Source organism: Euleptes europaea, chromosome 11 (assembly GCF_029931775.1).
Source record: "Euleptes europaea isolate rEulEur1 chromosome 11, rEulEur1.hap1, whole genome shotgun sequence".
NCBI classification, from domain to species: Eukaryota; Metazoa; Chordata; class Lepidosauria; order Squamata; family Sphaerodactylidae; genus Euleptes; species Euleptes europaea.
The window spans coordinates 29,945,164-29,958,507 of record NC_079322.1 but is presented as its reverse complement, the minus strand read 5'-3'; the positions used below and the strand labels follow the sequence as shown (position 1 = coordinate 29,958,507).

At 42.6% G+C, this 13,344-nt stretch overlaps 1 protein-coding gene across 1 annotated transcript in view; it reads right to left on the bottom strand.

Moving 5' to 3' along the window:
* The window catches only part of CPNE4 (copine 4), a 185,957-nt gene that overhangs the window by 5,081 nt on the left and 167,532 nt on the right, over positions 1-13,344 (bottom strand). Inside the window, exons 11-14 of the mRNA XM_056856978.1 lie at positions 10,846-10,900; positions 9,436-9,487; positions 7,083-7,216; positions 4,622-4,858 (exon numbers count right to left, since the gene is read on the bottom strand). Of these exons, the coding sequence (XP_056712956.1) occupies positions 4,622-4,858; positions 7,083-7,216; positions 9,436-9,487; positions 10,846-10,900 (478 nt within the window). The remainder of the gene's footprint in view (positions 1-4,621; positions 4,859-7,082; positions 7,217-9,435; positions 9,488-10,845; positions 10,901-13,344) is intronic.

Genomic DNA, 13,344 nt, shown 5'->3' with positions numbered 1-13,344 from the left:
TCATCATGATATGCAGATGTAAATGTAAAAATACAATCCAACATGAAACAACTGTACACAGTGAGCTTTAGGTTTTGCTTTTGCTTTTATTCATAGGAATGCATACTCGCATGTCAGTACTAAATACAGAATTAAATCCCACTGAACCTCCTTTTTATTAAATATGATCAACACTGTAGCACAGAAATGTAGTTGTCTTTAGTATGTACATTCTTTGTGAGGCAAAGGTGACTGTTGCTTCCTTTCTAAAATCAAAGTTGACCGGTGCCAAAAAGGCTGAGGGAAGTAAGATTAGAGTTTAAAGAGTTGTGGAACGCTCTCTATCTCCCCCATCCCCAGAGCAAAGCATCGGAACTGGGTCAGCAGAGGGGGTTACCGCATTATGTATTCCCAGTAATGTATTAAGACAGTGATGGCGAACCTTTTAGAGACCGAGTGCCCAAACTGCAACCCAAAACCCACTTATTTATCGCAAAGTGCCAACACGGCAATTTAACCTGAATACTGAGGTTTTAGTTTAGAAAAAAACAACACATACATTAACATCTTTTGCCTTAAAAGAAAAACACAATAACAGCTTTCAATGATACAAACAACTTTTTATTGAAAGGTAAAAGTTTGCATTTGGCATGCTTTTGAACAATTAGTGTTTGTTCAAAGCCCCTAAGCTGGGCGGCGGGGAGTCTAGGGAAGGCAGACGCGACGGCTGCTCAACTTACCCGTGCGTGCCCACAGAGAGAGCTCGGCGTGCCAAGTCCGGCACTCGTGCCGTAGGTTCGCCAACACAGTATTAAGAGTTTGAAAATGTTATAAAAAACATCGCTTTAAAAGGGTTTTTGGATGCAACGGCTTATAAATGGTTGGAAGACGTCTTCACAGCTAAAGGGGCCAAACAAAGTGCGAACAGTATTTTTTATAACATTTTCAAACTCTTAATACATCGCTGGGAATACATAATGTGGTAACCCCCAGAGTTACATCTTTTTTATGGCTGGGTCGTACCTGCAACCAGGAAAGACAATGCTCAGCTCATCATGTCTCTTTTCAAGCAGGCATGGAGCTGGGGGAAGGAGAGCCCGGGGCAGGGGGGGAAGGGAGGGAGGGGGTGTGCCACGTGCACAGCCATCTCCGCAGAAACCAAGAGGGGGAGAGCAGTGGCCGGTAGGAGTGGAGGGTGGGCGGGCAGGTGGTGTGTGCACCAGCCAGGCTGTGGGTGGGCAGCTGTACCCGTGCCGCAGCATGGAGGCGCTCCTTCTCCCCACACCCGTGCTTCCCATGCCTGTGCTGGCACCCTCCCTTTCCTTGCACCCAAGGCAAGTGCCCCTGCCAGACCCCCCCCCCCCCCCCGCCCATGATCCGGCCCGTTTTCAAGTTGGAATTTGAGGACCAGCAATCTGCTCATTCACTGTCCAGATCATTGAGCTACAGTCCTGGTTGAAGAACAAGATGATGGAAACAAGATGCTCTCCACAAGCAAGGTGCCGCTAATGAAAAAGTCCTGTCTCTTGGTGCCACCTGCCTCACTTTTGAAGGCAGGGGCACAGAGTCTTGCATGGAAGATCTTAACTGGAGGGCTGAACAATATGAGGGGGATGGGGTCCTTCAAGTACCTTGGCTCCAGCAGTAAATAGTAAAAACAACCCACCCAGAAGCAATAAATTGTAAAACGTTCTAAACCTGTGTAAAAATTCAGAAATAACAGCCAAAAACCTCCAAGCTCCCCCGCCCAAGGGTAATCACAAAATTAGCATAAAACTACACAAACAAGGCCAGCCAAATAATACAAAATAATCTACAGGCCATGAAACAAATAATAAAATGGCAAGGCAGTAAAGGAGCTAGAAACTGTTCTAAGGATAGATATTCAGATAAAAGCCTTGGCAAATGAAGTATCTTAACCTGGTGCTTAAAAGATAGGAAAGTGGGCGCTAGGCAAACTTCTATGAGTAGAGCACTCTCCACAGCAAGATGCCCCCACTGAGAAAGAACTGCCTCCGGTTGCCACCCACTGATTTTTGCAGGTGGGGGAGCACACAAAAAACGGGGGCGATATGGATCTTAACTAGTAGGTAGGATGAAGGTGATCTAGGCTAGAGCCACAGGGGAAGGGAAAAAAATTCTCTAGCTGGACAGTTCTTTCAGTGAAGAGCAGCTTCTTGAGCTGCGGATCAGCCCAGATGGATAAAAAGTGAACATGGAGAACACAGATTAGACGACATTTTACTGAGATACCTCATGTTTATCATTGTGCATAGCCTAAAATCAGTTTAAAATTAGACACATGGCTGTATGTACACACACATGCAAAGGAACCCATAATTTAGTTTAAATTACCAGTTTTAAACCCTTCTCTTTACACTTCCTAGTTAGCTGGAATATAGCATTCAGCTAGAATTCCAATATCGTCATTCGTCATTCAATCAGAAATAATTGTTTTAACTTTGTTGGGAAAATCGCAAAATGAGTCGAAAATTATACTGAACGCCGCTGGGCTTCCTGGTTCTTCCCAGAAGCAAATTAGCAATAAACTGAAAGTAGGTCTAGCTCCAACTCATGAGTAATGCTACTTTTAGTGCTTTTCCAATACACTGTGCCTCCAGTGAAAAACTGCACACCATGATTAGTGGTAGGAGCAGAACTGAGATATATGACAAGCCCCATATGGGCCTTGTTAAAAAACAAAACAAAACTATATAAGAACAGCAGACCTAGAATCATAGAAACACTGGAGTTGGAAGGGACCACCAGGGTCATCTAGTCCAATCCCCTGCAGAATGCAGGAAATTCACAACTGCCTCCGCCCCCACACTCCCACTGACCCCTGCTCCATGCCCAGAGGATGGCAAAAAAAACCCTCCAGGATCCCTGGCCAATCTGGCCTGGAGGAAAATTGCTTACTGAACCCAAAGTGGCAATCGGCATTTCCCTGGACATGTAAGAAAGGCCCACGAGAACCAAACACTGCCACAACCCTTCCTGCCCTCCATCTCATGATCTGCCTAAGCTCACAAAATCAGCCTTGCTGTCAGATGGCCAACTAGCCTCTGCTTAAAAATTTCCAAAGGAGAGCCCACCACCTGCCAAGGAAGCCTGTTCCACTGAGGAGCCGCTCTGTCAGGAAGTTCTTCCTAATGTTTAGCTGAAAACTCTTTTGATTTAATTTCAACCTGTTGGTTCTTGTCCGACCTTCTGAAGCCACAGAAAACAACTCTGCACCATCCTCTATATGACAGCCCTTCAGGTACTTGAAGATGATTATCACATCACCTCTCAGTCATCTCATCTCCAGGTAGGGATGCCATCCTCCGGATGGTGGCTGAAGATCTCCCGCTATTACATCTGTTCTCCAGGTGACAGAGATCAGTTCCTCTGGAGAAAATGGCTGCTTTGGAAGGTGGACTCTATAGCATTATACCCCACTGAAACCCCTCCCCTCCCCAAACCCCACCCTCCTCAGGTTCCACCCCCAAAATCTCCAGGTATTTACCAACCCGGAGCTGGCAACCTATCTCCAGGCTAAATATACATGCTTTTCAGTGTCTTTCTCTAAAAATGTTGACTTTAAATTTAAACTTGAGGAAGATATATTCATGCAGAGAAAAACAAGAGGTGTGAGTCATTTATCTCTGCGCTAACCTTTGGGGGTACCTCCATACAGATGTTTTGTGTCTAAAACCCAAGAAGGTTTTTTTGGGGGGAGCATCCATGTCCCCAGATGTCCACTTTCCATGTCCCCCCCCCCCACTTTGCTGCGATCTTTCCCAAGTCTGGGTCGCTGTGATCTTTCGGGAAAAATTAGTCAAAGCATGTTGGCATGCACATGTGCAAAAATACAGGGAAGTGTGCATATTTGCAGGTCTTGCTCACATCAGTCCCACCCACACCCATGCTACTGGAGAGTTTTGTGGGGTCTTCTTTAAAAACAACAACCCCGTAATTGACATACTGGTGTTACAGAGAAGAAATGGTCATTGCAGGGTTTTGAAGCAAGGAAAGTATGGGGAAACTACCATTCCCAGACAATGGACAAGGAAGAAAGCTGATAGGAAGAAAGTAGATTCCTTTGAAATATGGTGTTGGAGGAGAGTGTTACGGATACCATGGACTGCCAAAAAAAAAAACCCCAAATCAATGGGTTATAGATCAAATCATGCCTGAATTGACCCTAGAAGCTAAAACGATTAAACTGAGGCTGTTGTACTTTGGACAAGAGTCACTGGAGAAGACAATCATGCTAGGAAAAGTTGAGGGCAGCAGGAAAAGAGGAAGACCCAACAAGAGATGGATTGACTCTATAAAGGAAGCCACAGCCCTCAGTTTGCAAGATCTGAGCAAAGATGTTAAGGATAGGATGTTTTGGAGGACGTTGAGTCATAGGGTTGCCATGAGTCTGAAGCAACTTGACGGCACTTAACACACACACACCATTCCCAGAGTCAACAAAAATAATTGCTGTGTTGATAAGGCTTAAGCCCGAGGCCATCTGTGGAGCCACCGTTCCTCTCCTACAATCTCCTTGTTTTCATGGCTTAGGGAACCTCACCAAGACATAGCTTAAGAATTGCTGGACTAAATAAAAAAACCTTCCCCAAAAGAGAACAAGGTTAAAAATTAACCTTACATGTTTGAAGTTCCTGAATGGCACGAACTGAACAATGTCACGAAGAACGGGCTCTCCCTTGGGAGATCTCAGGATCCCATCGTCCCCATCAAGCATCTGCATGTCACTGAAGTCAGCATTTCCTACTCCAACAATGATGACCGACATGGGGAGATGGGAAGCGTGGACGATGGCTTCACGGGTGTCGGCCATGTCTGTGATGACGCCGTCCGTCAGAATTAGCAAGATGAAATATTGCTAAAGGTTGCGAAGAGGAAAAACAAAATATTAATCTGTTTCCATTCCTAACCACCAATTGGCTAAATAAGTACCTCAGAGTTTCGTTGAATAGTTTTCACTTATTATTTTAAGTATTTCATTAGGGAGGGAAATAAAATAAATACTAAAGTAACTACAGCCCTAACATACAATGATTGCCTGCCATATAGGGTTGCCAAACTCCAGGTAATGAACTATTAACAAGAGGTGTACTGATAGAAGTTCCACAACCTCCAGGTAATAGCAGGAGATCTCCTGCTATTACAACTGATCTCCAGCCGATAGAGATCCGTTCACCTGGAGAAAATGGCCATCTTGGCAATTACACTCTATAGCATTTAAGTCCCTCTCCTGCCAAACCCCACCCTCCTACAGGGTTGCTATGAGTTGGCTGTGAGACAGCAGTTTACACACACACTGTGTTAGGATCTCAGAGGGACAAGGACACAACAGGTTTTATTAAAAACAAAACAACCCCCCTCCATAACTGGTAAGTAAAGGGACACCATTCACCATTCAACCCACCAGGGGTTTAAAGATACATACCCCAGACCACATTCATTCATATGCATGTGATTAATAGCTGCGCGCGCACACACAAACCTGGTTCTGTACTTGCGACAACAATTAGAATGTGCACTCCAACCCCCTCCCCCCCTTACGATGCTTTAACCACATCCCTGGTAAATATTTATTTATTTATTTCTATCAAAGCGGCTTACATCATTCTCCTCTCATCTGTTTTATCCTCACAACAATCCTGTGAGGTAGGTTAAGCTGAGAGTATTTGGCTGGCCCAAAATCATCCAGCAAGCTTCCATGGCAGAGTGGGGATTCAAGCCTGGGTTTCCCAGATCCTAGTTGACACTCTAACCCATGGGTGTCAAACACAAGGCCTGGGGGTCGGGTCCGGCCCCTTGAGGGCTCTTATCTGGCCTGCAAGTCAGCTGAGCTCCCCCCGCCCATCCCAAGATGTTAAATAAAAGTGTTAAATAAAAGCAAATACTGTAAGAGTGTTATTCAATTAATCAATCAATCAATCATCACCTTTATTGGCATAAAAAGTAATAATCAGAACAGTTAAAATACATCCAAGTTTAAAATTTGCACTGTTAAGAAACAAGCTCCCTTATGCTTATTGCACGTTGTAGGAATTCTGCTACCCGACTGATTAAGTCTGGGTTCTGGTTATTCAATTAGAACAATAATTTATATTTATCAGACGACTCCTTCTTTTTACTTAGCAAGAGTAATAAGAATTTAACCTGGATTTCTGCATACAAAGGGAAGTATAACAAGACATGAGTAACAGTTTCAACATGAGCATATTCTCAAGGGCAACGTCTATTCATATATGGAACTTTATGATATCTCCCCTCTCTCAGCGCTGAGGGTAAAACGTTAAACCTGGCCAGCATAAAAGCTCTTCGTTGATGCGGATTAGTTAAATGATAAAAATATGAAGCAACTTTATTCAAGTAAAAGGGAATTTCCATACTCAGTGGGGAGCAAGTTCTCCTAGCCGCACTCATGAGTTCTTGTCTTTCCATATCCAACAATCTGCTCTTAATTCAAACAAATATTGAGTTTGCAGAGTCTAGGGTCAACCCATCTAAAGAAATCCCCATAGATTTAATTTTATGTTCAATAATTTTTGACCATTTGAATTGAACATCTTCAAGCATCCTATGTGTGAGACTGGTAGGTTCTGATCTAAACAGTAGACGCAACCAAAATTTAATCGTGCTCAACCAAGCTCTAGTTGACAGCAGCTTTTGGTTAAGTTCCAGGCATAATGCAGCATATGGGACACATTTTGGTATTCCTAGGATTTTACGAAAAAAGGAAGATTGTAGACTTTCAATTCTTTGATGTAAGAGTGTTATTGTTCTAAGCATGTTTTTATTTTAAGTAAAAAAACAAAGTAAGAAATAATACCATTAATTGGCTTTTCCTGTGTCTTCTGCAAAGTTTGTATCTCTGGTACCTGGCGTTAAATTTTATGGTACACATGGCCCAGCCCAACCAAGTGACAATTATGTAATATCTGGCCCTCGTAACAATTGAGTTTGACACCCCTGCTCTAACCACTACACTGGTTCAGATAGGTTAATTGACTGATGTCACATATTTTTGAGAAGGTCACCAGTGCCAGAAGACACAGGAGTCTTTGCCTTAGCTTGCAGCCTGCTCTGACACTCACCGAGGACTCTTTCGTGTTGGTTTCTTCTGAAGCTGATTTAGCCACCTTCTGAATGATGGGCGCAATGTTCGTAGGCCCATACAGCTGGAGTTTAGGGAGGCAGTTCTGATAGGCTTCGACGACTCCTTGGATCCCTGACATTGAAAAGGAAAAGAGTTAAAGAAGCTGTAGTTACTAAGCAAAATATATCTGGGGCAATGTTTCAGGGATAAGTGAACATTGTTCCTTCCAAATAAGTTTTTTTTCCAAGTGATTCGTGCAATTCCCCTCACACAACGGATCTACTGTGCTGCCAATTTATTCTGCACAGCTGTGAATCTGAAAGATATATTTTTTTCAAAGCAGCTCTCCCCTGCTGACCCGACCTCTTTTAGATGTTATGTAATATATAATTCATGAACCCACTCTTCTCTTTTTTTGCCAACAGCATTTAATGTGCGTTTTGTAGATATTAAATGTATGGTCTTTAACACACTGTGGCAATGCATTCAATTTATATTCAACTGAGGCTTTAAACGAACATTTGGATACCAGCAATTATTCATACTTCACAACTGTAAATCTTTAATTACTAGATAGCGATGACTTGGTAGCAGCAATTCTTTCTCCCTTGCTCCCATTGGACTAACATTTAGACGCAAAGTAGTCAGCAGCTATAGTTATACCTTCAAAATCCATTTAGGGCCAACCTGGAAGGGGGATCATGTGCTCTGTCCCTGTCCCCAGCCACCATGTGTCGATTCAAATATTGGAACAGAACCTTTGTCTGTTCTGACCTTCCAATCAATACAAGCATACCTCGGAATTATTGCGGGTTCAGGCTCAGACCACCACAAGTCACAACGAAGCGGGTCACACTAATTTTTTGATTTCCGAGTGCATATAAAAGTTATGTCTACACTATGCTGTAGTCTATTAAGTGTGCTGTAGTCTATTAAGTAAGACAGGAGAATTACTCAGCTTTAAGGTTGACAATGAGTAAATTGAAATTGTTCAAGACTTTCTATTCCTTGGCTCCATCATCAACCAAAAGAGAGACTGCAGCCGAGAAATCAGAAGGAGGATTGAGACTGGGAAGGGCAGCCATGAAGGAACTAGAAAAGTTTCTTAAGTGTAAGGATGTGTCATTGGCAACCAAGATCAAGTTAATTTATGCCATAGTATTCCCTGTTACTATGTATGGGTGTGAAAGCTGGACAATGAAGAAAGCCGAGAGGAAGAAAGTAGATTCCTTTGAAATGTGGTGTTGGAGGAGAGTGTTACAGAGACCGTGGACTGCCGAAAAAACAAATCAGTGGGTTATAGATCAAATCAAGCCTGAACTGACCCTAGAAGCTAAAATGGCTAAGCTGTCGTACTTTGGTCACATTATGAGTCACTGGGAAAGACAATCATGCTAGGAAAAGTTGAAGACAGCAGGAAAAGAAGAAGACCCAGTAAGAAGTGGATTGACTCTATAAAGGAAACCACAGCCCTCAATTTGCAAGATCTGAGCAAGGCTGTTAAGGATAGGACATTTTGGAGGACATGGATTCATAGGTTCGCCATGAGTCGGAAGTGACTTGACGGCACTTAACACACACATTAAGTGTGCAATAGTATTATGTCTAAAAAAATGTACTGTAATAATTATGAAAAGTTTGAAATATCGTGAGAATTACCAAAACGTGACATAGAGACACAAAGTGAGTGCATGCTGTTGGAAAAATGGCACCAAGAGACTTGCTCAAAAATGAAATACCTGTGAAGCGCGATAAAGCGAAGCACAATAAAATGAGGTATGCCTGTACATGTAGGTCACTGATGGGAAGAGTAGACATGATCCCCCTTTTTCCTCTGGGAGTCAAACCTACGCAATTTCTGAAACTTATGGCTTTCTGATACAGACCCATATTTATCAAGGCAGCTTGGCAAATGAGAAAACCAGGAATCCTTGGCTCGTATAGAAAATATTGATTCACTGTTTGTTTTATTAGTTAAAATATTCACCATTTTTCAAGGTGACTCAATCAAGGAAGATAAAACAACACTCTGCAATTCATTCTTACAAGAGTTGGTCATATAATTATTCTCATTTGGTCTGTCCAACTGATCACTGACTAATAAATTGCCTTTTCTTAACCAATTAATGGACTTGATTGAAATAAAGATTTAATGCCAATTATAACAGAAGAAAATTTTATGGTCTGCCTTTCCTTCTCTGGAAGGGTGTCTAACCACTGTAACCATTTTCCTGCCTCATTCAATTTCACATCCAAAAGCGCTTAACAATTAACTGCTGCAATAAATGACATGACATAAAATTCTCTGTGTTATACTATTGGCATCTCATTTGCCATAACATGATTGTTACCTGCACATTCTGGATTGTCCTCATTAAAGTTGATTGCAAAATCATGAGAAACCTATGGATCAGACCCCGCCCCAATTAAATACAATTTTAGTTCAGCAAAGTGATATTTTCCAGCAGCAAATAGAGAGTTCAAGAAGGCTATACTCATCCAAAGGATCACTAGACATATTTTTAAAGCAGAACTCCCCCCCTTCATGTGCATGTATTTGACTGCTTCACAGCTGTGTGGCTTGCATCATGCATTATGCAGACTGCTTGTGCATTACTAAGCCACTGGAGAAGACAGTGCCCTGTTTTTGGATCTCTGATAGGAGGAGGTAGCCAAATTAATGACAGATATTATAATATTCCATTCTCCACAATCCCAGCTTGAGGCAAACTCATTCCAGTATATATTTGCATATATATGTAAGTTAGCATTCCTTTAAATGTTTGTGGGTGCATATTGGTATTCGATGAGTACATATCCCTCCAGCGGCATCTCTTTCAAGTTTAAAAGAGTAACATTTCAATTTACTATTTTGTCAGTGTTTAAAAATCTGTACAACATTATTTCTGGCCATCTTGTGTCCCGTTCTTTCTCAGAAGCTCTACACTCCTGCATCTTGTTCCTTGAATTACAAAAAACACTGATAGTTCATTCTACTGCATTCACAAACACATTTCTCCCAGCAATGACATCACTTCCACCTTTTAGAACAGGAGTAGGCCGAAGATCACTCGGGAGTGACCAGTCGCTTTCCAAACAAGTAAAAGCAGCGGTCTTCCCTTCCTTCAGTGCAACTCAGATTATTTGCTCATCCTTCCCTTTAAAGCTTTCACAGCAGCTTCTCTCCTCTTTTCATGTCATGCAAAGGTGAAGGAGGCACATGCATGCGCACACCTTTGCACCTTTGATGGGGAAATGACAGCATCAGCACCCTTTGGCATACACTCCCCCCCTCCTTCTTCACGCTGCACACACCTACCCTTGCTCTGGATGGAAAATGAGTGTGCTATTGATTCTGCCCTCCCTTGCTTTAGAACCATTGACACCCAAGCTAAATATCAAACATGTATTTTTCTAAAAACAAATTCTGTATCAACAGGAAGGTAAATTGAGTGGCATGGGAACTCTGTAACCTAGTAATATCATGTGGTATGCCAAAGGCCTTCGAATTATCAAGCTGGGTTTGCAACTCCTAATTGAGCATCCAAAGATGTAATTTGAGCAGACAGACTCAGAGTTCCAAGTATCTCAGGTTATGCTAAAAGTGCCTTAGCCACTCATTCCCCCTTTCCTGCTGAGGACCACTTTTCCACCTGCTCTCCACGGCCTTCAGTGTTGTGCTGCAGTAGTAATTTATCTCCAGCATCCCCCACATTGAGCTATATACACTAAGAGAATGAGAGATTCACCTGTACACGTACTTTATAGTCTGGAGGTATCCTGGCTCCAAAACCATAGACTGGGAACATTTTGTCGCTGAAAACAAAACACAAATAGTAACGCATGACGTGCTGGTACCTTAAATCCATTTGATTTGTTCATGAAAACATTACTGAGTAGAAGAACTGGGTTGGCTCAAGCATGTTGTTCGCACATTGCTTTTTACGGCCCTTTTCAGTCGTGATGTTTTACTATGCATATGGGTAGAACACACTACACACAATCCTGCCAGTATGTGTGATTGTCGTTTTGTCTGCAAGGGGCAGCGTGATAACTTGGGAGGATCACATGCAGCGAGTTCTTCCCTGTATGTGTGGTAAAACGTCCCAATCGGAAAGGCCTATGTACAAAGAGACTTGTTCCTTTATCCCCATGTCTATGCAATGTTTATCCAAAAATATGAAGCACAGATATTATTATCCCCAGCATTTCCCTCATCTTTTTGATGCTTTCATGGATTTCCTATTCTGATTAACTCTCTGTCTTTTGGTATACTGGTTTCCACATATTACGAAAACATTTCCAGTTTTACAAGGCTGCTATCAGCCAGCGTGTGGTCTATAAAGGGTGTCAAGTATAGGCTAAAAGCTAATTTAAGATCTCTTTCATTCTACCAATATCCAGCAGACTTTCTCCAACAAGCCACTAAAATAACAGGGACAACTTTATTAATTCCCATTGGGTAGCCAAGTGCAAGTTGCTATTCCAGTGACTCAGTTCCCTTTCTGTAATGTAGTTATATACTAAACAACAAAATGTCATGGTTGTCAGTACCATGGCAATTCACCAGTGGAATAAAAAAAGCCTGGAGGTTTTATGGGTTTTCCTTCCTTAGTTGCTTCAAGAAAAGTAGCACACTCCACATCTTTTTGGAATCGTTTAGGTATCTGATGATGTCTTCGGCAAGGACTACGGTGGTCTACTGGATGTCTTTGAAAGGACAGACTGACATGCAACCTGACCTGGACATGAAACCAGATCCTAAGTTGTTTTATTGAGAATAAGTCCCATTGAGCTCAAGAGATTTGCTGTGAAGTAAGTGTGCGCTGAATTGCAGCTTTAGCACTTTATTGGACAGCATTTAGAAAGTACAGAAAGCTCTAGTCTAGTGTATCAAGACAAAGACCAAGTTCAGTCAAGCATTCTGTCTCCCATATCAGTCAACCAGAGGCCACCAGGAAGCCCACAAGCCCATGAAGGCCACCGCACTCCCCACCCCCATTGTTTTCAGTTCCCTCCAGAAACTGCTATTAAATGGTATGTGTGTGTGTAAAGTGCCTTCAAGTCGCAGCCGACTTATGGCGACCCCTTTTAGGGTTTTCACGGCAAGAGACTAACAGAGGTGGTTTGCCAGTGCCTTCTTCTGCACAGCAACCCTGGTATTCCTTGGTGGTCTCCCATCCAAATACTAAACAGGGCTGACCCTGCTTAGCTTCTGAGATCTGATGAGATCAGGCTAGCCCGGGCCATCCAGGTCAGGGCATTAAATGGTATACTTGCTCTGAATTTGTAGTAACAGACCACCCAGCCTCCACAACTATTAGCTGCTGATAGATCCATCCTCCATAAACTTGTTAATCTCCTTTCAAAGTCATCTAAGACAGGGGCCATTTTGCAGGAGCTATTTCTACAAATGAATTATGAGTTGTATGGGAAAAAAACTTCATTTTTTTATCTGTACCTGAAGCTTTTGCCCATCGGATGCATTGGACTACCTACAATTTGAGTAATTTAAAAAAGGAGAAAAAGCTCTCTCCATCCACTTTCTTCCCACCACGTACAATTTTATGAACCTCTATCATGCCCTGCTGTCTTAGATAACATTTTTCAATAAAAAGCCCCCAACTATTTTGACATTCATCATAACGAAGTCGCTTCAATATATTGATCGTATCAGTTCTTTTTGTTCTGTTTCCAGTGCCATGACATCATTTTTCAGATGGAGCAACCAGAACTGTACACAATATTTCAAATGTGGCCACATGTGGTCATTAGAATGTTGGTTACACTTTTTCAATGCCATACCCAGGAAAGAGACTGAAAATAACAATAGCCAGCATCATAATGCATACTGGACATAAAGGATGCTAGACTATTCATTTATTTTTACAAGTGCAATGCACAAGTACAATTTTTACACAAAACAAGCGCTCTCCTATAGTATGTGACTGCTACCCTCAGTAGAATGCAACCCCTATGCCATGCATTTCTTGTGTAAAATGCAGAGCTTTGTATTCTGACAGCGCATTCCTGACCGGAATGCCTGCGCCAGGCTTAGGAGGCAACGCAGCAGCGCTGTCTCCTGAGGAGGTTTCGACCTGGCTGAAACCTCCGCCCGGCACCAAAAATCCGTGCAACCCTCATAGGGTTGCACAGGAGATACGCCACCTAAAAGGTGGCGTATCTCGGCCAAAATAAAAGTGGCCGTTCCCGAGCCGTAACAGCTCAGGAGGTTGCCAAATGGCAGCCCTGCCCCCTGG